This window comes from Sinohyriopsis cumingii, chromosome 13 (assembly GCF_028554795.1).
Source record: "Sinohyriopsis cumingii isolate HCF-2022 chromosome 13, ASM2855479v2, whole genome shotgun sequence".
NCBI lineage: Eukaryota > Metazoa > Mollusca > Bivalvia > Unionida > Unionidae > Sinohyriopsis > Sinohyriopsis cumingii.
The window spans coordinates 69,457,670-69,483,589 of NC_142973.1; the positions used below are offsets into that span (position 1 = coordinate 69,457,670).

The window sequence follows — 25,920 nt, forward strand, 5'->3', positions numbered from 1 at the left end:
AATTTTACAAAACTTGTTGGTTTTCACTCTATTCTGTTACTTAGCTTAAGACCATGGAGTCATAATAGGTTGATAACTCTTAAATTACAGTTAGTTGATTTATTGTAAACTTTCAAAATTTAAGTCTTAGTGTGCACCCCAGTTCAGGAGTTTCAATGAAACATGGCCTGATCAGTAACACGTCAGTCCTCTTCAACCAGACTCTTGCATTGTTCCATGTCACTTCCATCATGTGTAAGATTCATGTGACCAGCAGTCAATAAATTGCTGGTGCATTTTGCAATAGCGCACTTGGTTCTATGGAATAATATGAAATGCATTATACAATTGTACATGCAGTGTATTCGATATTCTCTATTACTCCTTCACTCTCTTTCTCTTCATGCTCTACATTTATCTTTTAAAGTGTATTTTTTATGTTTTATATGTTGCTATTTTCGACTGCATTTATAACTAGCAGAATTTCAAGGGAAAGAAAAGCTGATTTGGAGAGAATATTATCACATTAAATATAGAGGGGATATGATTTGTCCAATTCAAAAAATTACAAGGCAGAAGAAAGTGATATTGGGTATCTATTGTATTGTTTTTCTTGCATCATTAGAGATGCTGACAAAACAAAATACCAATATGACAGACACATGAAATATAACAACTAGAATACATGCAGTCATAAAATACAATGTTCTTTGAAAAGTATAAATTCCTTTATGAATATAAAGGCAAAGTTGTTAGAGAATACAAATATCATAAGATCTGTAAATGTAATACAATTACATGTACATGTATATAAAAAAATAAAATATTCCTGGAAGGACTTGTGTCTTGTCGTGTATCTGCTTAAGTAACAATGTTACAAAAACATCAGTGCTTCAGTCCATCTTAACTATACAGACATTGTAAATAAAAATAAGAAAAATTGTATAATTAGTCCACTGGGACTCTCAAACCTGGACTCTCAAACCTGCATAGCAGACATATATATGAAACTGCATACAGTCTTTAGCAGTCATAATCTGTGAAATTTGAAAATTTCACAAGCATAACACTGAAATAAATACAATGGAGCAGTACCATATATACTTGCTTATTCATTGGCTTTAACTGCATACTGCATAGTCCAGATGTCATAACTGAATGCACTGAAAAATCTGGGTCTATGCAATTTGTTAGGACTAATCAGTAGCATGAGCAGGATAGACCCTGATCTTTTGGTACATTATGCAATGATCAGGGTACATTATGCAATGATCAGGGTACATTATGCAATGGCAGATCAGGGTACATTATGCAATGATCAGGGTAATTTATGCAATGGCAGATCAGGGTACATTATGCAATGGCAGATCAGGACTATATTGTTTACAGTTGGACCTGTCTTATAAGCAAGTATAGACAGTGTATTATATGTAAAATGTTATGCCAATTGATGTGGAAAATGAAATCAATGATTACATGATTCGATAAAATTTTATATTTAAGAAAAAAATGTCTTCATTTTGATATTGTAAAAATAATGTGATTGACGGTAATTCTCTACAAAATCTATTAGACCAGGGGTCTCGAACTCAAATGACCTGGAGGGTCACATGAGGCCATTTTCAATGGCCCAAGGGCTGCACCACCTTTGTTATCTCTCAAGATACCTTGTGATGCTAATCATTTTGTGGGCCACAGGATATGGCTTGGTGGGCTACATGCATCCCATGGGCCATGTGTTTGAGACCTCCGTATTAGACAGGTAAGTTTTTTTTTATTCTCACCAATGCAATGAACTATCTGGGTAATGTATATAATGAATGCTCAATTTGATGGCACAAAAGGGTAAAGAACAAACATGGAAGAATCTTTGTGATGGTAATAAGGTAATGGGTTATTAATCAGTTAGAAACTCCAAAATGACTACCATAGCCATGCTAAATGGTGACGATGAACATTTAGGTGAGTAGCCATGAGACTGAGTCTGGAGTGCGAGATATGAGCCAATAAGCTAAATTTAGAATTCCACCCCTATATGCAATAGTAGGCTTAGTTCTTGCTCTGCCATCATAACTTGTATGTATTTTATGTACAATGCCATACTTAACAATTCTGAAAGCAAATGGTCTGACCAGAAAATATGGTTATCATTTATTCTTTATCACAAGATCCTTAATCTTTTGAATTTTTTCACTCATTTGGAACAAGGGCATATATTTTGTCATGTTCTTGTTTTGGAATCAACTTCTTGCAATACTGATCATTTCCATTAAAAGTATGAAACTGAGAAAGTATGAAACTGAGAAAGTATGAAACTGAGAAAGGCTTGGATATTATTTGACTTCAAATCCTGCCCAACACTGCACACCATTTTTTTAAATGTACCGGTAATATATATTTTCAAGAAGTTTATGTAAGATGTAGTAGCCACAAAAAAATATGTACCATAATTCAGTTTTGTCAATGAAAAAAGCAATACTTCTTTTATGAATGGATATAATAACCTTTAATAGATTAAATTTGAACAAAATGAACTGCATAGGTTTTCCATAGTCTCCCATACTCTGGTTCTTGGGGTAAATAACAAACTGAGATTTTTCCTTTTAACAATGACAGGAAGGGGACATCCATTATTTATGTCAACAATTTTTAGGCAATTTTTTACCCCCCCCCCTTGTCAACAACTGTCAAACTTTCAGTGACCCCCCCTAATAAAATTATGTCAAAATTTTTTTACCCCCCCCAAACTAACAATATTTTATATGGCTGGCTTTTATGCTAAAAATAGAATTATGGAAATTAAAAGGTCTACAAATAAATTTTAATACATTTATTTTACTTGTTTAACAGATTTCAATTTGGCTATAACACTTTAAATTCATGAAAAAAATCGAGACTTTATATTCTAGCTTCTATCATCATCTAAAGGGGAAACCAAATGTTCCTCAATTGTTATAATGGGCATAGTGGCTGATTCATTAATTTCTTCAAATTAATACCATATATATGTGGTTAATCTGTCTACAGTCTACAATCTACATTGAATAAAAACAAAATAAGATGATGCAAGACTATGACTTCCTTGGCAAGAGCTCAACCGGCTTAGGATTAAACTGGTGGGCTGTTGACGGGCAAGCGAGTGTGTGCCATACCAACACACCGACTAATTTCCTATTTTTTGATTTATTAAATTTATTGTGAAAAATAACATTGTTGACGTCAATTTATCTTGAACTGCCCCGTCCCCCATGTCAACAATTGTCAAACTTCTTCAAACCCCCTCCCCCCCATTTTGTTGACATTGACCCCTAATGGCCATATCACATTTCACCTTGGATGACACACTGTATCACACTTCACCTTGGATGACACACTGTATCACATTTCACCTTGGATAACACATTGTATCATATTCTGCTGATGACCCTATCTGCTATTCCAGTTTGAACTAGTAACCAACAAATGTTTTGCACCATGCCATATTTGCCTGTAGACAATGACTATATACAGTTGCCTGTAGACAATGATTATATACAGTTGACTGTAGACAATGGCTATATACAGTTGACTGTGATACAGCTGTAATGTTTCAATCAAATGCAAAGATCATAAACTGGTTTTCACCCAATGTGTCTTGACGGCAATTTTTTCCTACAAAAATGAATTTGTGGATTGTTTCTGAATCTTATGAAGTTAGCATGGATACAAATAGGACATGCAATGAGATTCCTGCAATGTTCAAAAGGCATTCATAGTAATCCAGCACTCACTAGACTTAACAAGTAAACATGTACAATTATTTACAACACTTGCTGGGCTTAATGTGTACAATTATTTACAACACTTGCTGGGCTTAATGTGTACAATTATTTACACATATGATTAGTACAATACTGCTTACCTAATAGAACAAGTGGACATCAAATGTTTTTTATTGGACTCCCAAATCTTGACAGGGTCATTTTGAAAAACACAATTTCATACTCTCAGTAAAAGGATTAAAAAAAACCCTGACCTTTCTTGACACTGTATGTCCCAAACCTGTATAGACAGTATGCAGATTAATACACATAGATATCTATCACCAAGGGCAATTTAAACAGTTGGTTGTCACTGAGGCGAATAAAAAGTAAGTCTCTCTGAGATAAACAACCACCATGGCACAGATTACTTAACTGAGTGACGATAGCAAGGGTGATGTAGCACTAAAAATGCTTTACATGAGGCTAATTTGCATAGATAAAGTACATGAAGCAGAACAACCCAATTTGTTGTAAGTTAGATAAATCAAAGAGATGTATATTAATGAAACAAAGGTTATTAATCTCTGTTGCTCCTAAGTCAGATTTTACTCCATATGTAGCATACAAAACACAAGTATTGCGGCAGATGAAATTGTGTGGAAGTGCGATTCATTTCTGAAGGCAAAATGTCATGATGCTGCTGTGATTCTGGGAAGGAAGAGCAATATTCAAAGCCAGCAATAACTCAGTTGTTGAACTCTTGGCTGAGATGGAATTTGACTTCATGAAAAGCGTTGGGGGGGGGGGGCAGTATTATATTCTTTGCACATACAGCAAAGACAATATAAATGTTAAGCTAAGAGACCAACCAGTCATTATATATGGGGAGGCCTGGAATTTTGTTTTCAAACAAGGATTTTCTTTTCATTTACTTCAACTACTACACCAGACATAACTTATAAGGTGTTGTTTCTCTATAAATCAATGCAACACTATTGTTTCAAGCTATTTAAAAACTTTACATCATTTTAGAATGAAAAATCCTAGCATTCCCTCCCAATTAAATGGGTGGTCTCTTAGTCATTCTAGTGTCATGAATAAGACACTACTGTTCAGCCTCTGATATAAAGATGACAACTAATGACACTTGCATCTCATTCGAACCCCAAACTGAATCACTGACAGCAACAAAGACTGTGTCTAGTTAAGACTGCATTCCACTGTCCAATGGATTTTAAAGACACGAACTTGGTATATATTTTTTCTTTAATGTTTGTGAGGTTGTGATTGTGTGTCTGTGTGTGTGTTTGACAGTGTTAATTCTACCAGCTATTTTCTGTTTGAAAGTGTGTCAAATAGAAAACGAAAACATTTTCTTTTCTTTTCTTCAAATCTTAATGTCCACTCATTTTCTTTGAGACAATAACTTTAATTATTTTCAATTACATGACATTGTTTTTGGTGTCTGCATGCACTGCCCCTCACCATATTTATCTCAAAATCTCCCAACACCGTCTGAAAATTTGGCAGGTATGATACTGTTCAGCAGCAATTAAGAATAGACAGTGAACGTTTTTTATGCATACATTTCAAAAATAGACACATGACTTACTAAAAATACACAGTCCAGATCTATTAACACAACAACATAATGTAAAGCTCAAATCTAAATACTAAAGATAAGCATACCAAGATAACAGCAACAAGTATCAATCTCATGCATTAAACATACTAAAAATGTCAACCTTAAAAATTAAACCAACGTATTAACATTGTCAATCAAGCTCAAGTGACAGAAATTTTAAAAATGTCTCTATGTACAATGTCATATGTACACAAACTGGATGACTACCAGAGAAAAACAACAAATTAAAATACAAAATAACCAAAAAGAGACATAAATAAATAAACGCTCATGTTTTTTTTTATCTATCAGCACTATGAATTGGATTAACTGGTAAGATTATTTATATAAAAAAGAAATGCTTTATCTGGGAATGGCACATCATAAACCTGAATAAGGTAATGCTGTCCAATTCCCCTCATTTGTGCTATTAGTTGAGATCCTATGTAATGAATCAGTATTTTTATTATTGTCGGATGAACCTTGGTGTCCAGCTTTCAGTATTATTTGAACAGTGGCAAAGACAGCTACACAAACTAAAATAGATATTACAATTGAAACAAGAGCTACAAGGCATTTTGCTTTCTGCTTTCTTTGTGCACTGCGCCGTTCAATGTAGGGATCTGGTTCCACAAATAAGCGTGTGTAATCGTCTTCATCTTTACAAACAGTGATGTTGATGTTATTGTTGTGTGGACCTTTCTTTAAGTTGAGTGTAGAGAACTTCCGATTTCCAATTGGACATCTGACGGTGATTTGATTTTGATCTGACATAGCGCTAGTGATGGTGAGGTTATCATCAGTCACTAATTGCTCTGTATCGAGTTGCCCCATGGTCTTCAGTTCCGATGATGCTTCAGGTGAAGCAATATTGGACAATGTCCTTTCACTCCTGCAAATATTATGCAGTAGGGGGAAATATAGGTGCGTCAATGCTGTAATTTTGTTGTACCCTCTTGGACAAAATACCTGAAAATTTAAAAAGAGCCAGCATAAAAGCATTTAACACTTCAGACATCAGGATCAATTAATCACTGTATCAATCAATCAATATATCAATCAACTGATATACAGGTCCCTTATTATCATAACTTTTTCTAGCAGTAGACTTAAGCTCAATGTCTGAAAACCACAACAGTCTCTATCTTTAACTAGAATAAAGTCAGAATCAGGGATTTTTCTTAACTGTGGGTCTACTCTCTCTACCAGACTGATTTTCATGACATGTGTGCACCCTGCATTACAAAACTTTAGATTTTGAGCTTGAACTCGAGTTTCATGCTTAAATATTTTGAGAGATTTTGCCTACCTCAAGGGCTACCTGCTTTTGTGTAGGATTTTTTACATTTAAAATGGGGGCAAAAGTATTTTATATTCTGGATTCTCAGTTATGTCACCAGAATTTGCATTTAAAAAGGCTTGAAGGCTCTAGTATGTTTTACTATTGTTTAGGACAGAATGCAAGAGATCAATAAACAGTACATTATATGCTTGCCCGATGTTTAATAGTTCTCGGTGTAATGCAAATTTGTCTGCAGACAACATTTTTCTTCTTTCTGTCAAAGTTATCAGGACTTTTGACCTTTTGAGCCCAGAATCAACTGTGCTCTTCCCTACCCCAAGTGTATGCCATCTGTACTTCGGTCAATGCAGATGGTGGACAACTCAATTTACTGTGTGGAAACCAAATCGGTAACAGACTGATGCTCAGACATAATTACACTCTGTCTTATGGCTGGTACAAAAAATATTAACTGGCAGGTGAAGTAGATCTGGTGATCTAATTAAAGCAGGAAAATTCTATTGAATTCTGAACAGGTGTAGGACTTTGCTTTAGCAAGAATTCTATGCAATACTGTTATGAGGAGAGAACAGTGACCTACTATTCATGCTTTAGTGATTGACTACTGGTATATTTCTGACTCAGCTGCATGCAGCAACAGGACATTTTACTCTCCATTCCATATATAATGAACATACATCCAAATTTTGAGTGAATTTTACATGCCTAATTCCTTGTGATTCAAGTTACTGCCACAATTTCCTTGGTACAGATCTTCTGAAATCAATCTCACCAAAATTTGTATTATACAAGCCATTCTCTGTGCATGATTTGGATTTTTAACATAGTTTTTAAGAATTTTTTAGTCATATAACTATGATGTCTGCAGTGTGGCAATTTACAGTGATGTCTAGCAAAGGGGCATCTTGCTGTAGACATTGTAGCATCATGTCCCACCCAATCACATTATCCTGACACCAGGTCGATGCCCCACCCATTCACACCAGGCTGATCAGTCCTAACACAAACCTCTTGATGCTGAGTGCCAAGTGAGACAGCTGCGAGTACCATTTTTATAAGTTCTTGGCATGACCTGGCTGGGGTTCAAACCCATGACCTTCCATATCCAAGGTGGATGCTCAAACCACTTAGGCCATGGAGCAGTACACACTAATCTTCCTGAATGTAATTCAGACTGTAATGTAGACTTATAAATATGCATGACAACTGAAACTGATGTAACATAAAGCCTGCACACAGAACCTATACCAGCATGAGACATTGATTTAGCATTGAACTGGTGTGTTTTACATACATTTGGGACAGCAATGATGCTATATAGCATACACATGCTCCTCACAAGCACTAAATGCATCATAGCATGTACCCATGCTCCTTACATGCACTTAATGCATTGTAGCATGTACCCATATTCCTTACATGTACTTAATGCATCGTAGCATGTACCCATGTTCCTTACAAGCACTAAATACATTGTAGCATGTATCCATGCTCCTTACATGCACTTAATGCAATGTAACATGTACCCATGCTCCTTACATGTACTTAATGCATTGTAGCATATACCCATGTTCCTTACATGTACTTAATGCATTGTAGCATATACCCATGCTCCTTACATGTACTTAATGCATTGTAGCATATACCCATGTTCCTTACATGCACTTAATGCATTGTAGGATATACCCATGTTCCTTACATGTACTTAATGCACTGTAGGATATGCCCATGTTCCTTACATGTACTTAATGCACTGTAGGATATGCCCATGTTTCTTACATGTACTTAATGCAATGTAACATGTACCCATGCTCCTTACATGTACTTAATGCATTGTAGGATATACCCATGCTCCTTACATGTACTAAATGCAATGTAACATGTACCCATGCTCCTTACATGTACTTAATGCAATGTAACATGTACCCATGTTCCTTACATGTACTTAATGCATTGTAGGATATACCCATGCTCCTTACATGTACTTAATGCATTGTAGGATATACCCATGCTCCTTACATGTACTTAATGCAATGTAACATGTACCCATGCTCCTTACATGTACTTAATGCAATGTAACATGTACCCATGGTCCTTACATGTACTTAATGCATTGTAGGATATACCCATGTTCCTTACATGCACTTAATGCATTGTAGCATATACCCATGTTCCTTACATGTACTTAATGCATTGTAGCATATACCCATGTTCCTTACATGTACTTAATGCACTGTAGGATATGCCCATGTTCCTTACATGTACTTAATGCACTGTAGGATATGCCCATGTTTCTTACATGTACTTAATGCAATGTAACATGTACCCATGCTCCTTACATGTACTTAATGCATTGTAGGATACCCCCATGCTCCTTACATGTACTAAATGCAATGTAACATGTACCCATGCTCCTTACATGTACTTAATGCAATGTAACATGTACCCATGTTCCTTACATGTACTTAATGCATTGTAGGATATACCCATGCTCCTTACATGTACTTAATGCATTGTAGGATATGGTATAACGGTACCAATTGCGCAAGTCCAGGTGGGCGGAGCTTAAGGTGTATGGAACATTGTATTCAGAATTAAAGAACAACACTAGCTGTGATTGGTGCATTATGTAAGATTGTACTTTCTGTTTGGCTTAAAAAAAAGTTGAGCCTCTTGGCAACATGTGAGTTTGTGTTAATTTCTATCTAGATCATATTTTGTATTTTTTATGATTTTTTTAAAATATGGTACACATGGCTGAAAATGTGCTTGTTGTGACTAGATAACTCTTACCCCTGTCTAGTTCCAGTAGAGTTATCTCTCTTAAATGCAATGGAGTACCTGGTTATGTCATTGTCAAATTGACAATCTAGCATTGTTCTATATGACAGTGTGTGACATGCATGCCCAAGTAGGACAGAAAGTATATTTATTTCACAAAACATTAGCATTGAGGTATATGGAAAAACAATTGGTACCGTGATACCTAAAGGAAAGAATAGCCTCACAGTGTATCCATAGAAACGCATACATGTGGGCGGCATTTATGAACTATACTAGTTTGATGTAGGAAAACAAATGTGTGCTGAACACTTTTTGGTCAAATATTGAAAGTTCTTTAAGAATAAAATGTATGAAATCTTCAGAAAATAGCACAAGATGGCTTTGGATGGGGACTTTTGATAACTATAGCTATGATAGATATAGGCTTGTGTTACCTGATGCCTTTATGTATGTGATGTTACCTCCTAGATTGGAATGCATGCAATAAAATAAGTTATGTAAACATAATATAGTTGATTTTGGTCAAATATTGGCTATTTTACCTGCAAAAGATGAAAAATCATGCGTACAAAAACAGCTATCTTGTTCTTGTAAGGCGTGCCATAAACCAGGATAGAGAACACTCTAAGTACATAGATCACTTGTACCATGTGGGATATTCTGGCATGAGTAATTTTTAGGTAATTTATTAAGGATATGGTATTCCTTCCCATTTTGATTTGAATTGTCCTGCTCTAATTGTCCTTTTTTTTTTTACACTCTCCTGCTTTGAAATTGTTCATGTAGTTAGTTCAGTTCTCTTGCATTCCCTTTTGTTGAAGAAGCAGTGAATACCAACAAACAAGAACAGTTTCCTTAAGTCAGCATTTGTATAAGCCCAATTATAATCTACTATTGACTTTCAATTAATCCTATTTCTTTCCATCAAGCTGCTCTTGTGGAATTTCCATGTTTGGTCCAACATTACAGAATGATAAACATTTTAGTCACACAGTGCATATTCATTCCATTGAAATCCACACTCAGACTAACTTTGCATCCCATCGCAAGAATCCAAATTGGCATCAGATGATATCTGCATGGTTATGGAAGGCTGCACTCTACATGCCGGCATTGTAGAAAATATGAACTATGTGATATGAAAGAGGTGCGTCATCTTAGAAATTAAAATTACATGACTCTTGAGGTCTCCACTAAATATAGGAGTCTAAATGTTAGGTTCTCACTTTATCAGTAATGTATTTTGAGATAATTTAATTGCAATGAAGTTAATACAGGTTGTTGATGAACTCATCTATATTACATGGATAATGTATTAGAGGTTACCAAAATTACATGGATAATGTATTAGAGGTTACCACACCTTATGTATATCATTCAGTTATCTCCCTTACACCAGTCATAACATTTTCAAGGAAATAAAATCTCACATTTTCAGTGACTGGTTATGAAAATAAAGAGAAGATTTGTGAAGTATTATATTAGCCCTCAATCTTGATGCAAATGTAAGTAGAAGCAATTTAATAATTTCTCACAGTAAAGTTTACAAGCTTAAAAACTGATAAGGTATGTTCTGCTTGGATCTGAGATGAGTTTCTCTCTATCTTATGCCAATTATTATTAAATTCTTATGTAGAAGAAATATACTTTATATGTATATATATTATCTAAATTATTCACCCTTTTATATTAGATGGAAATGAACACAACTTCACTTGAAATTTGGGTACCTGTAAGGGAAGTTATAGCACAGTTGCCTTTGGGCTGTCCTTGGACCTGTTGGGCCCTGCCCCATATATTTGTCCAAGGTAAGGTCATAAAACTTTCACTTCTCATTTTTTGCATTGCTGATTTTGCCTCCTTTAATTCCTTTATCATAAGCTACCTCTCCCTTTTAGATAAACACTTTCCTCCTGTTTTTAACTCCATTTGATGTGCTATACTTAGTGTTTATATTTGGCATTTTTCTGTATTTTATTCCCCTAATTTCACCCCCAATCCAACATAACCACTTAGAAGGTGCAATTTACTATATTTGGTGACTGATTGGCTTATTGAAACAATTTTATTCACATTACAAAGGAGGAAAGCTTACTATCTGTGTTACAAAGAGGATGGGTAGGTGGACCTTTGTGTGAGGACTGGTGGTTAGTGACCTCTTGTATCTGCAGATAGTGTAAAATGGTCAAAGCTTATACTTTATAATAAGATTGGGTCATGTCCACCTGTCTCTGATGTTAAGTTCTGCACCTACCAAACAAATATAAATTCCTATCTTTTAGGTGAATTGTACATTTTGAAGTAGGACAGGTACATACTATTTGGTACATTGACCTTTGACCTAGTTATTACATAATATGACATAATGTGATTTATCCCATATCACCTATGTGAAGTTCAATAAGTGCTGATATGAATAAGATACAACTCATAGTTGAAAGAATTCATTTTATTTCAAAAGATGATTTTGATATGAAGCAAAAGTATGAAAACAATAGTTCAAAACAGCTCAATGAGATTTCTATACACATTCATATAACACATAGCTTAGTACCTCATCAAATTGTTTTTCACAAGTGAGACTAAGTATATTTGTTACTTATACAGTCCTGAACTATTTCACAGATTATTGGAAAAATTAAGGTTTGCTATAGGTATAACGGTACCAATTGCGCAAGTCCAGGTGGGCGGAGCTTAAGGTGTATGGAACATTGTATTCAGAATTAAAGAACAACACTAGCTGTGATTGGTGCATTATGTAAGAGTTGTACTTTCTGTTTGGCTTAAAAAAAAGTTGAGCCTCTTGGCAACATGTGAGTTTGTGTTAATTTCTATCTAGATCATATTTTGTATTTTTTATGATTTTTTTAAAATATGGTACACATGGCTGAAAATGTGCTTGTTGTGACTAGATAACTCTTACCCCTGTCTAGTTCCAGTAGAGTTATCTCTCTTAAATGCAATGGAGTACCTGGTTATGTCATTGTCAAATTGACAATCTAGCATTGTTCTATATGACAGTGTGTGACATGCATGCCCAAGTAGGACAGAAAGTATATTTATTTCACAAAACATTAGCATTGAGGTATATGGAAAAACAATTGGTACCGTGATACCATATACCCATGCTCCTTACATGTACTTAATGCAATGTAACATGTACCCATGCTCCTTACATGTACTTAATGCAATGTAACATGTACCCATGGTCCTTACATGTACTTAATGCATTGTAGGATATACCCATGTTCCTTACATGCACTTATTGCATTGTAGCATATACCCATGTTCCTTACATGCACTTAATGCATTGTAGCATATACCCATGTTCCTTACATGCACTTAATGCATTGTAGCATATACCCATGTTCCTTACATGTACTTAATGCATTGTAGCATATACCCATGTTCTTTACATGTACTTAATGCATTGTAGCATATACCCATGTTCCTTACATGTACTTAATGCATTGTAGGATATACCCATGTTCCTTACATGCACTTAATGCATTGTAGCATGTACCCATGTTCCTTACATGTACTTAATGCATTGTAGCATGTACCCATGTTCCTTACATGTACTAAATGCATCGTAGCATGTACCCATGTTCCTTACATGTACTCAGGGCCGGCGCCAGACCCTGCCAGACTCTCTGGCGCCCTAGGCAAGGTTAGATTCTGACGCCCCCCCCCCCCGGAAATATCCTTACATGCACTTAATCCATTGTAGCATATACCCATGTTCCTCACAAGCACTAAATGCATTGTAACATTATGCATGTTCCTAATGTAGAAAATGAAACTTTAAGGACATGCAATTTGATCCAACACGTGATATTGGATTTCTCGACACATCGAAATTTCAACTGCAACTTTCTCATTGGACCCGCTTTTGTCAGCTACGGTGCCTCATAGGTTGGTTGTAAACTATCCTTTCATTGCCTCAACAACAATTTTTGGACGTGTTTCCTCTTCTGATCTGTTGATATGGTCGGGCAAACAGGCGAATTCAAATTCTTAAAAATACCCCAACTTCTCTTTCTCCCCGTCCACCGTCCCCCTCCCCCGTAAACTGTATGATAGTTCTCAAAGAAGCTAAAACAAAAAATTCTCTCATTAAAAATATTTAAAAATACTAGTTAGTAGAAAAACTTAATAAGTTAAAATACTCGATGTTATTCAAAATGTAACATAAAATATGCGTAACGTTTCAAAGGGAGAGAACCTCAAATGACCGCAAATATTTAGATACTCTCGCCATTTTATGTTGATCCATGAACTCAGACCTCAATTTTCAACAACTGCATCAACTTTGATATCTGACATCGATGGGCAAGTTAGAATCAAACATATACTTACTGCTCAATGCCCACTAATGCGCGCCTTCTCCACTGGTTACCTGCCCATGAAACTAAATACCATTACCGCGTCGACTGTTATCTGAAAACTAGAAGACGCATATTTTTAGGGTTGGTAGAAATACAATTAGATCAACATGTTTACTAGTTTTGGGTGAATACATATAACATTTGGTTCGTCAAACCAAGTCAGGCTCGACAACTCCAGTTGCTACAATTTAGACCTAAGAGTACATTTGTTGGTGAAGTCCAGGCGTGGATCTACAGAAAAGTGTGAATGATTTTTCGAAGCAAATCGAAGAAAACGTAAAGTTTTTTCCCATTCATTTGGATAGTGAAATTATACATTTTAGAATCGCATTGCCATTGAGAAATATAAGAAATGAAGTAAATCAAAACTTAGCAAATACAGTGGGTTGCAGACATTTAATTCTAACCCATGATGTTAGTTGAACTTCTTTTCAGCTGTGTGCTTTTAATTTCTTCTCAACAAAGGTGTTTCAACATACAATCTTATTTATTCCGATGCCGAAGCAATCTCTCATTCTCTCATCTGTGGGTTCCAACGCACTCAAGAAAAATTAAACCAACAGGAAATTGATGAAATTCATCAAAAGCAAGTGACATACTAATGCTGGTACGGCATCATAGCAGGACCCCTTTCCAAAAATCACCAAAATCTTTGATACAGATGACAAAAGTTCAGGCGGTGCAAATTGTTACCTTTTAACTCCTATTCGTTTTTTGTTTTTTTAAAAAAAGTAATTTCCTCAGTTCTGTGTGTCAGTAAAGACATTTGATGACAAATGAAGTCTCCATAGAAAGTATGGCTATTATATTAACTACTTACTTGTCAAGAAACTATATATCTGTCTAAGTATACAGACAACAGACACATTGAATGAGAAAAATAACGGACTGTTCAAGTCTTATATCACATTTGTAAATAAATAGATTAATGTCAATGACTTTACATGTTCTAGTATCACGCTCCCAACATTTCACGACATGTCATAATGACCAACAGTCATAACAAAGTTGAAATAATAGTGTTCATAAGTAAAATTAAGAATAATAATAGGGATATCATTCAAACTCCAATAATAAACAATTCAAAATAAATAAAATTAAGAATAATAATGGGGATATAATTCAAACTCCAATAACAAACAATTCAAAATAAATAAAATTAAGAATAATAATAGGGATATCATTCAAACTCCAATAACAAACAATTCAAAATAAATAAAATTAAGAATAATAATGGGGATATCATTCAAACTCCAATAACAAACAATTCAAAATAAATAAAATTAAGTCATACAAATGCTGAAGTAAAGGAAGTTTAATACAGGCCCAACACCGCATGGTATGAATAAGTGCTCTATGCTATAATATATTTGGCTTTGATTGTATTGAGTACAGAAATTTACTAAATATTTATAGTACATAGAGGAATCTAATTTTGCTTTCAACTAATATCCAGTTGAGCGAATTATAACATTTCCTACAAATTTTGGAAGCTGATAAGCAAGCACAAACTAAATTTGAACAAGAATCCTGGAAGTTCCATTTCAAGTTGAAATGAACCCGATGCGGGTGGGAGGAAAACTGACTGAGGCGCACGACACTTTTTTTTTATAAATAAAACTTTAGACTGTACTACACCAGGTAACTCTCGTCCAAAAATAGCGCATATTTCGAACAGGTATTTACAAAATAACTATTAACTACAGAAAAAATCTTGCGATTCAACACAAACATTAAATTATATTATTCCAAGTTTAATTACAAATATACGACCAAACACTAAAATCCTTGTGTAAGACGATTAATGGTTAACACTGACCTCTAAATAAGGTTGGTGGTGCGGAAAAATGAGAACATGCAAAGTGTGTGTGTGTGTGTGTGTTGGATTTTTAACGTGTCTTTCACAATGTCTCAGTCATATCGCTACGATGTCTGCAGTGTGGCAGTTTATAGCGATTCCTAGTACTGGGGCAAAATGCCACAGACATATAGCATCATGTCCCACCCAGTCACTTTATCCTGACACCAGGGCAACTAGTCCTAACACTAACCTCTTAATGCTGTGCGCCAAGCGAGGCAGCGGTTAGTACCATTTTTTTATAAGTCTTTGGCATGACTCGGACGGGTTTCGAACCCTCGACCTGCCGCATCCCAGGCGGACGCTATAACCACTTAGGCCACCAGAACAGTACATGCAGAAAAACGAAGTGGCATCTTTGCAGGAGACATTAAGTAGATAATTTCTTTTTAAGTAAAACTTGCTCCATGGATACATTGTTTATTATTGTTCAACTACATTGCACATATCGCATAGTGAACGCCCGAGATGCCATTTAATGCATGAAATGCCTCCAAAGTAAAGATGGCGGATATAATAAAATATATGCATGACATCTAAAGCACAGAATAAGGAGAGATATTTCATATTAAACTAAATTTAACTTGAGAAAATACTGTCAAGTTACACTTAAATTCCTATTTTCAGTACAAAAATTATTTATTTTGCAAGTTTAACTTTCGATTCATTTATTTTCATTTCAGGTTTAAACTCGTCATTCACACAAAAGCGACGCAATTCTTTTAACTAACATCCTAGAGACCCCACCCTCCCAAATGAAGTGATTGGTTTGTAGCGTCACATCGGCGCGGTGCATCATTGGATAGCAATATAAACAAGCCAGATTTTCATTAAAATAAAGGATGATATTTATCTGCCGTCTCAAAAGCACTGGAAGTGTGACGCATTTCTCAGCAAATAAAACCCCATTTTTATAGTGAAATTGTCTGTAGTACACCAAAAGAGCAAAATACTTTTTATGCAATTGTCCTTAAAATTTCTAAAATAAAGTTACTGGTTTGCCTTATTTTCATCAATTTAAAACAATTTAATCAAACGTGTTCAAAACAAAATAATACAGAAAACTTACAACGATAAAATTTCATATCACTACCGATGCAGGATTTGTGTCTAAATCAGCCAATGAAAATGTTCATCTGTTGTGAAATGTGACGTCATCATATCACTGCAAGAACTTAAGATTTACCTCATTCGGAATATCTTCGGCCTTTTCCATCACATGTTGACAAATTTCGCATGAAAATAAAGACTATTTTAAACTGATTTAAAGCCCGTGATCGTCGTCAAGATTACTTCATTCACGTCACAATGATTTGATGAATGTCATACTAACACCAAGCAATTGTTTGAGGCTACTGAAACCGACCGAATTCTATAATTTATTTTTTCATTAGAAAGCTGCCTGAATAACATACAAATTTAAAAATGTAGATATTTTATGGCTTGGTGAAAAGTCGTGGTGGTCATACTGGATGTCCAGACGGCGCCATTTTCATGTAGGACCAACCATCATAAGAAGTCTTCAGGTGAAAGCTCCATGCCAATATAATGTTCCGTTCACGAGGAGTAGTAATAACAAAATTTCAAGATGGCGACTGCACTGAACGTCAGATCTGCCTAATTTTCGTTTCGAACTAACTAGACATCACATGTCTTTTAGTGAAAACCCAATGCTGTTACGACCATATATTTAGGAACAATAGCGTAAACAAGACGTTCAAGGTGGCCAATATGGCGGCCATATTGGATGTCCGATCGGAAACATCTGTATTCAAATCCAAAGAGTCATAATAAATATTCTTGTGAAAATGTATGTCGATGTGACTTTTTATGTTCAGAAGGAGGAGTCATAATATTTTCAAAATGCCTGCAATGACGGATACTGGATTTCAGACCGGCAATTTTCTTCATTTAGGACTATAAAGATATCTTCAGAAGTTTGAGTGAAAGCTCGATGTTGATATGACCATCCGTTCTACAGTTATTCCTTACTTCTGAATAAATGAACATGTAAAAAGTAAAGTTAATTGCATCTGCAACATGCACGATGGAATGAAAGTTGGCATTTCTCAAAGTTACCTTCATTTACTGTGACTGATATTTCTTTGCATGTGTAATAACGGCGATCATACACTATCTAAAGCAGACAGCTGATTAAAATGAATGCTCCCATGTACTCGAAAAATGAGCCTGAACCAGTCCAAAGTACTTTGGCAATTATTGAAGTACGGCAAACGAATTTGCCAGTGTAGACTATACCAGCTTCTAAATGTGCAAGAAATTAATCATAAAATATATAAAAGGGAAAGAAAGGTCTCTTTTTTTCTCAAGTTTACCGCTTAAGTCTAGGAAGTAAAAATGACCAAGTGGAAATAGCAATTTTTGATCGGAGCAAAACTTACGTATGGTCCAACTGTGTAAACTCCAACCAATATTACACCCATCAAGGATACACACAATTAAATGATGTTAAAAGTTCTTTTAACAACACCCACGATATATAAGGTCATTTTAACAGCCAAAATTACCAGTGAAGAAAAGCTGGGATTTTTATTTTTCTTCTTTAAAATTTAAACAATATGCAAAGTACCAAACTGAAGAGCAGAACCGAAAACAAATATTTCAAGATGTTGACTGTCACGGCCATGTTGGATTTCTGAACAGCACTGTTTTCATCTTGGACCAAATAAACCTTGAAATGAATGCGCGTGCAAACATTCATGGCGATCCTCCAAGTAGTTTACCAAGAGTAATCGATAACAAACTTGTGCTAGCGGACGGACGGGAGTCAGACAACGGATCACGGAAAACAGGCAATCACATAAACTCGCCTGGTCTGTGATCGGTTTAATAGAGCAAAATTCTTATTAGCACACAGTCTACGATTTGTTTCCGGAACGTATATGGGGTATACAACAGGTCAAATTAAACATAAATTAGCCCTACACACGGGCCAGTCTGATCATAATCGAGATCTACTTTTCACATATAGATCTGATAGACACCGATAAAGGTTCATGTTATTTTCGACCTTTCACATTCCTTTCTGATTTCAAATCCCATTACATTTAGTACCCAATGAAAATAAACGTTGCAATTTTCTGTTTTTGTTGAGATCTGATTCATAAAATTAAAACGTCAAAAGAACACGACTTCGTTTCATGTCCGTTAAGTCTTCGCTATGGTCCCGATTTTAATTATACTGACCCACAAAAACAACAAGGTAGCCGATCCGGACTAATTCGATGCCAAGATTTCCAACCCGCACCCTTCCTGTCCCAAAGCCATAGAGCCTACGCGGCTTATGCGTCTTATTTTTGATAATTGCATACGTTCTAAATTCGACTAGCAACGTACTTTGAATTTAGTAATTAAATTTTACCGACCTTTACAAAGGCTTTTCTAAGGTGTGGAAAAAATGTAGGAAACTTGTTAAAAACGTCTCAAAGTTCCAAATTAAAAAAGTGCCTTTACAGAAAGTTTACTTGTTTCCATAAAGCGTACTGATCTAGTTGAATGTTTTTTCCAACATGTTACAAGACATGAATATCGTGAAAGCTCCAACACACTTATATTCCTCCATCTTGACTATCGTTAAAAATAACTCAGTCTGAATTGTGGGCGCGAGTTAACTGATCATTTTGGTAAGTTATGCATTTGGTTGCTGTTATGTGACCCTCGTTTGAAATGCTAAGGGGATAGCATTTTATTTTCCTTTTGTGTTTATTCAACATCGTTAGAAATGAGATTCTGGGACAATTTGTTTACCCTACGTCAAGGTTTATGTGTAAACGGGCTGGTGCATCTCAAAAGTTTTGAAAACGATGTACAAATTTTCCGTCTCATCTATTTGTCTTGTCGCATTTTTTAAATACAGAATACGACTATAACAATAAAACAAAATATATACAATTTATGAACACAAGTACCAGTTTGTAACATTACTACATCCAGTTTATTCACGAAATCCTCTTTTTACGGGGTGGTAAAGATATCCGGAGCAAATTCCAACATCACGAGTCGCGCAACATGACACTGGTATGAAACGGTCAAACGGTTATTGAATAGTTCTTCCAACTCTACTCATTCTTGTTCCTTCTATCTGCAATTTCTGAACTGATCTACATCCAAGCTAGAAAATCTACACATTTCTGACTGCCTGATTTTAACTGGAAATATATATATATATATATATATATATATATATATATATATATATATATATATATATATATATATATATATATATATATATATACACACGTGGACGGAAAATCAATAAGCGATAATGATCCGGGTTGGAAAAATCATGAAGAGCTCACCAGCATGGTACTGATTTTTTCTGCGAGTTCTTGTACAAAATGACGGGGAAGTTGCTGAACATGTTGCATGCCCAGTAAGATATCCAACTTGTCTCGGACTGTAGGACGATGGATTATTTTATCAATGACTGATAATACCTAGGGCAATAACCTATACAATTTTCGTCGCTTCAAAAACGCTGTTCCAGCGAGAAATGATCAATAGACCGTCTAAAGCTGACAAGAAAGGTGCCCTTTCAAGCACATATCCTTAATCCATTTCAGACGAAAAGTGAATGTCTTTCGTATGTATAGCACACGATCTGAGGTGCTTTTCGAAATTTGCTCCAAGTCTACGCTCATTCGCATTATACAATCTTTTCCAATGCACCAAAATATATAAATTTCAATAAAAATGTAACATAACTAAAAGAAAACAATCTACAGACTGCAAATTCAAAGCAAATTCAAAGCAGTAATGTACGACAGTCTTCCCAGTGGTCACAGGTAATTAAATAATTGAGTACAAAGCAGGGTTCAATGAAATTTTCGAAAGGTTTCTTCAATACACGTAAAGGGTTTATTACATACTTGTACTAATTAGGCATAATATTTATGGTACGGTTTTAGACGATCACAATTTGAACTCCGAAGTACACGGACAGGAAATGGACTTTCTACAGGTGCAATCACCACTCAGATTTGTACATAATCTAGTTAGTGTACTCTAGGTGGTCACTGGGCATGATTATCACACATGGTTTAAAAATTAAATGATGGGACGAGAGAGAGAGAGAGAGAGAGAGTTTATGGGAGCGAAATTCGTTGATATTAACGGCACTTTCAACAATGAAGTGTCCATATCATGCCGCAAAAAAAATAAGCAAAGTGACATTTACTGGGAAATACTGGACGCCGACCCCAGCTGGCTTAGGCGGGTATTGTAACCGCTATCCTTGCATTAAACGTTTGACGCTCTACACTAATACTGAGCCTTGGTCGTTGGCGCCACGTACAGAATGTAAATATTCTGACATGGTGATAAATAATTAGGTCTTTTATGGATAAGTAAAACGGTCCCGTGACCATTCCTTCAGCATAGTACAGAAATGAAAATGTACTTCCAACAAGGGTAACGTTAAGGTAAAAAAAAATATAAAAATGAAATGCACAAAATTTATGAAGATAAAACTTTCCAACAAAAGCTAAATTAAGTCCAAGATAAAATGCAATACGTAAAGATGTTAAAATGGTATGAACGTATATAAAAACCCTTAAAACAGTATGAAAGTTTCTTGTTTAAACAGCATTCCATTAGAAAGTCCAATAATTTTTCCAATGGCACGTCCTCGTACAGTTTCTTCAAGCAATTCACGTCAAAAATACTTCTGCCTTATTGGGTGGGATTCGACACATTCAGCAAGAATTTACTTCACTGTCATTGGATACTGCAAGGGTTCACGTTCCGGTGGAGGATCACCCTTCATAAGCAATCAGAACATCCACGTCTTTCCGTCAAGAAAAATACCTCGTATGTAATTCGTACACATTGTGCATTATCATCTGAAATACTTACGTTTGCATGGAACACTATGGCGGCAGAAGGAGATAAAGTCATAATCGATTCAATCTCGGAGTTTGCTGTCGTTACATATGTGGTGCACTCTGACAGAGGCGAATCAACAAACACATCAAAGTGATATGTTTTCCTAAAACTACTTCCGTTGTTATTTCACAACCTGAGGGAAATGGCCGAGCTATGTTTATATCGCCTTCGGAAGGTATGCATGAGACAGGTATGTGTGTCAATTACGCGATCTCTCCGATTTGCTTTATATTGGGAATGCCATCTGCGGGTAAGATTTGCAAGTTGATCCGTTCACAATCGAGCTGTAGTCAAATTGTGATGTTACTAATGACATGTATCATATGAGCATGACCTTTTGATATGCTACCCAATATGTCATTGCTGCGATTCGTATTAAATACAGGGATTCTTTTATTTTGATGGATTGTTTGTGTATGATAATGGATACTCCTCCAGCAGAATTACCAGTATTTATTGAAACGTTGCGCGATGTGATAAAGTTTCTCAAATTAATTCTTTCGGTTTCCTTACAAAAGTCTACTATACAGAAAACTACTGGATCATGTTATTTAGGTAGAATATTAATTTAATCAAGATTTGCCTTTAAAAATCGAAAATTCAATTGCTCTATGATGTCTGAAATATTTATGGATATGGTGGGACTACATGACTTCTGGGAACTTTTTCCCTATATCCGTTGCCCACACTCTCTACACTCCAAAACTTGTCTGATATGATCGTCAGATACTTTGGGAAGCCAGGTAGTTTAAGTGGCGCTTTACAGATAGTGTGTACTTCTGAAGGAGTGATAGGTGAAACTGTTTGCATTTGCAACATGCACAATGGAGAGAATGTTGACGTACCTGTATGTTATTTGCGTGTACTGTGGCTTTGTGGAAACTTACATGATCTAAGCAAAGAGCTGACCAAAATGACTGCTCCCAAGAAATGCAATGAATGAAGTACAAAAGATATAGAAAGTATATTATAAAAAATGTTAATGGCTCGATTTTAAACAATTTACCTTTCAACAAGCGGTTTTTGTTCTGCTATGCGCATATCTGAATTAAGGCCAAGTTGTAACTCTGTAACCTAAATTACATCCATCAATCATACAGTAAAATAATGGGAATTAAAAGTTCTCGAAGCAATAACCAATATACAGAAGATATTTATTAAACAGCCACCATAACCACTACGGAAAACCGTGGAGATTCTTTTTCTTTAAATATCTAACCCTTTTCAAACAATGAAATTGTAGAACGCCACCTTGGTCTTCTTGTTTTGTTTCGAACAGGCATTACCAGAGGCGCCAATGGGCTGCTGCTCTTTTGGTTACCCGGACTGAACCAGTTTCTCGATATGAAAACCGATAATTTTTTGTGGCACACTGATTCTGTGAACACAGGGACAGCAAGTTTGCTGCTCGATTCGTGGACTGGATTTGCCTGTTTTCTTTTCGTTTGTAGCATAATGTTTTTAACTGATATACTGATTATCTGAGATATATACTTCGCTCACGGGTTGTGTTGCTGCTATACTGCGAATTTGGCTTGACGTTCGAATCATGTAATGTGTGTGTCTTTCTCTTGTTTCAGACGTTAGATCTCCTTCTCTAGTTTTCGTTTCCGACAGTTTCTAGAGAGTAAGAAATGTTTTGCTTGGCAATTAGTACAAGAGATTTTCTCTGACCAGGACGACCCATCGTGTCCTTCCTTTCCGCATATGGGACGGGCTTGTTTCCTTTTGCATTCATCTTTGTGGTGTCCACATTTCTGGCAGATGAAACATCGTAAAAGATTAGAAATTAAATGGTCGACAGGGATGTTCAGAAACCTGGCTTTGATTTATGTAGGCAAAGTGGTGCACTATTTAAGTGTTTGTGGGAATCAACTTGCCACTATGGCGAAAATTGATTCGCTTCATTTGCGAGGCGTTCTGAGAGCTGGCATTTTCGAATATCTCAGCCCCACCGCAGCCATCAAAATCTCTGGATTAAACCCTAACTCTTGACGACTCGAGAGATGTGTGTGGAAATATCTTAATACGCATTTCCACAAATCTCTAGGGACCAAGCGGATTATCGTAGCGAGCTTTGCATTGCAGCTACACTCTCCAGGTAGTTGGCGCGATCAAATTTTTTGAAGTTTCTTTTCGCTACAGTATCATACTAAAACATGTTCTCTCCAACAATTTAGGAGCCCAACAAGAAGACACATTTATACCATCGGAATGCGATTCCCATGTCAGGGATATTTTTAAACCCAATGTCTTGGCGTTACTGTCCGACTGATCAGGCAGGGCTCTTCTCACCAAACGTCAAGCTGAAATCTTGGTCGAAGTACATGGCAACCTTCGGCCTCCCTCTACTCATATACTAGGATCTTCTCCTCCAACGACGTATCACACGACCCACGGTAAAAAGGTTGCCTCCAATCAGTCGCCTCTTACAACATGCAGGACGCGTTAGGCCTATTCTACAATCTTGAAACTGCTGGAGGGTGAGGATCATTTAGGACAAACTAGACATCACTGTAAGCCTTTTGGTGAAAATCACCATACTGATAGGACTTTCCGTTTAGGAGTAGAAATAGCAAGATTTTCAAGATGACTGCTATGACAATTTGACATCATATCAGTACCATTTTCATTTAAAAGCAATTAGACATCATAGGAAGTCATTTATAAAACCCTAAAGCATTATTATTTTCATTCAAGAACAGTAGCGATAACACGATTTTCAAGATGGTCGTTATGGTAGCCATACTGAAACCTTGAGACAACATCGTTTCTATTTATGACCAGCTAGACCGGATAGGAAGTCTTCTGGTGAAAACCCAATTTCAACATAACATTCCGTACAAATTAAAAGTCTTGCGAAAGCTATGAGCATCCATTATGAAGGAGTAGCCATATTAAGCTTTCTAGATGGGCTCTGTGGCGGCAACGTTGGATGTCGGAAATGTACCAGTGGCAGTGATCCGTAACGGAGAGCGCTTTAGACCACTCGGCCACTCGGGGCCCCCTCAGAAATTGTGATCATAGCATTTGCTATGTCTTTAATCCGCTGACAGACGAGACGAAATTACATCGTTGCTGAAATTTGACATGGAAATGGCCATTTCCATTCCTAGTCACCTGACTACACAACTCTCGCAACCTACATACCAATGACATCAGAGGTCATATAGTCCTCTAAATGACCTCTGATGTTGACAACTGTTTACTGGCTACTGTTTACTGGCTTTAAGTCCAGTAACCTCTTCACCTACTGTTATAAGCCCCTGTTCACTAACAACTCTAGTTTCTTGCGAGTAAGGCATGAAGATAGTCATGGTAAGTATGGAAGATGCAATTTTACCTGTATACTTTCATCAAATTAAATTTGTAAAAGCTAGAACAAAATCGGAACAAAACTGGCACGATTAATGAATCTAAACTGTAAAGTGTCCTTTGCTGAAACAATTCCGCTCAGAATTTAAAATATTTAGAATTTGCATTTTTTATATGGCAACCTAATTAATTTAGACACATTGCACAAAACAAACTTTAAAACCAAATCAACAAAATTGTTTTTGTTTTTTTTTAACGCCAGATTCAAAATATCGAGAAATCGTTAAGTCAAGATTGTATTCAGTGTAAAAAGGTCGAGATTCATAGTGATAGAAAGTGTGTGTGTGTGTGTCTGTGTGTGTGTGTGTGTGTGAAATGATTATTATATATAATGTACTGAGCACTTCAAGTAGTGGGATAAACCATCTCCATTAGATACACAAATCAATTTCGTGAATTAAAAAAGAATTACAATGTTTTAAACATTATATATGTTACAATGGTTAGTATATATGATATACTTAATATTTCATGTACTGGATTGACCAGCTCTATTAGATGCACAAATCAATTCTGGGAAGTTTTTTTTTTGTTGGGGCTGATGGGCAGTGTTAAGGTCGACAACGAAAGACAAGAAAGGTCGGTCGGCCAATCGGAAACATTTTTTGGCTTTACGGTTTCCTTCATTTAAAAAGAGCATTAGTGCAAGTAATATGGACACATTACGCCTCGATATGTGGGTTGGAGTCACGAATGGCAGTTAGAAACACTTTCACTTTAATTTATGTAGGAAACAGAAGACTACTGCTGTCGGAGATGGCATGAAAACGTATTTATTGTACAGTAATTTATTCTCCAACGACTATAGCAGATTTCAATCACAAATCTTTGAACAATAGATAAAGCTTGTCATTTGTTGCGGGGCAGATCATTTCATTTTCAGAGCGGGGTGTGTGTGTAGGCTTAACAAAAAATAAGTTATATTCATTATATTAGTTGAAATAAATTATATATATATA

At 35.8% G+C, this 25,920-nt stretch overlaps 1 protein-coding gene and 1 long non-coding RNA gene across 3 annotated transcripts in view; one reads left to right on the forward strand and one right to left on the reverse strand.

Annotated features, from left to right (window-relative positions):
• Window positions 1-565: 565 nt before the first annotated feature.
• LOC149785791 (uncharacterized) overlaps window positions 566-25,920 on the reverse strand; it is a 34,185-nt gene continuing 8,830 nt past the window's right edge. For both annotated transcript variants that reach the window (XR_016425456.1, XR_016425455.1), the window contains exons 2-3: window positions 13,793-13,880; window positions 566-6,315 (exon numbers count right to left, since the gene is read on the reverse strand). This is a non-coding gene — a long non-coding RNA (uncharacterized LOC149785791). The remainder of the gene's footprint in view (window positions 6,316-13,792; window positions 13,881-25,920) is intronic.
• LOC149785792 (TAF5-like RNA polymerase II p300/CBP-associated factor-associated factor 65 kDa subunit 5L) overlaps window positions 21,569-25,920 on the forward strand; it is a 105,927-nt gene continuing 101,575 nt past the window's right edge. Inside the window, exon 1 of the mRNA XM_089979722.1 lies at window positions 21,569-21,776. Within this exon, the coding sequence (XP_089835848.1) occupies window positions 21,729-21,776 (48 nt within the window). The 5' untranslated portion in view covers window positions 21,569-21,728. The remainder of the gene's footprint in view (window positions 21,777-25,920) is intronic.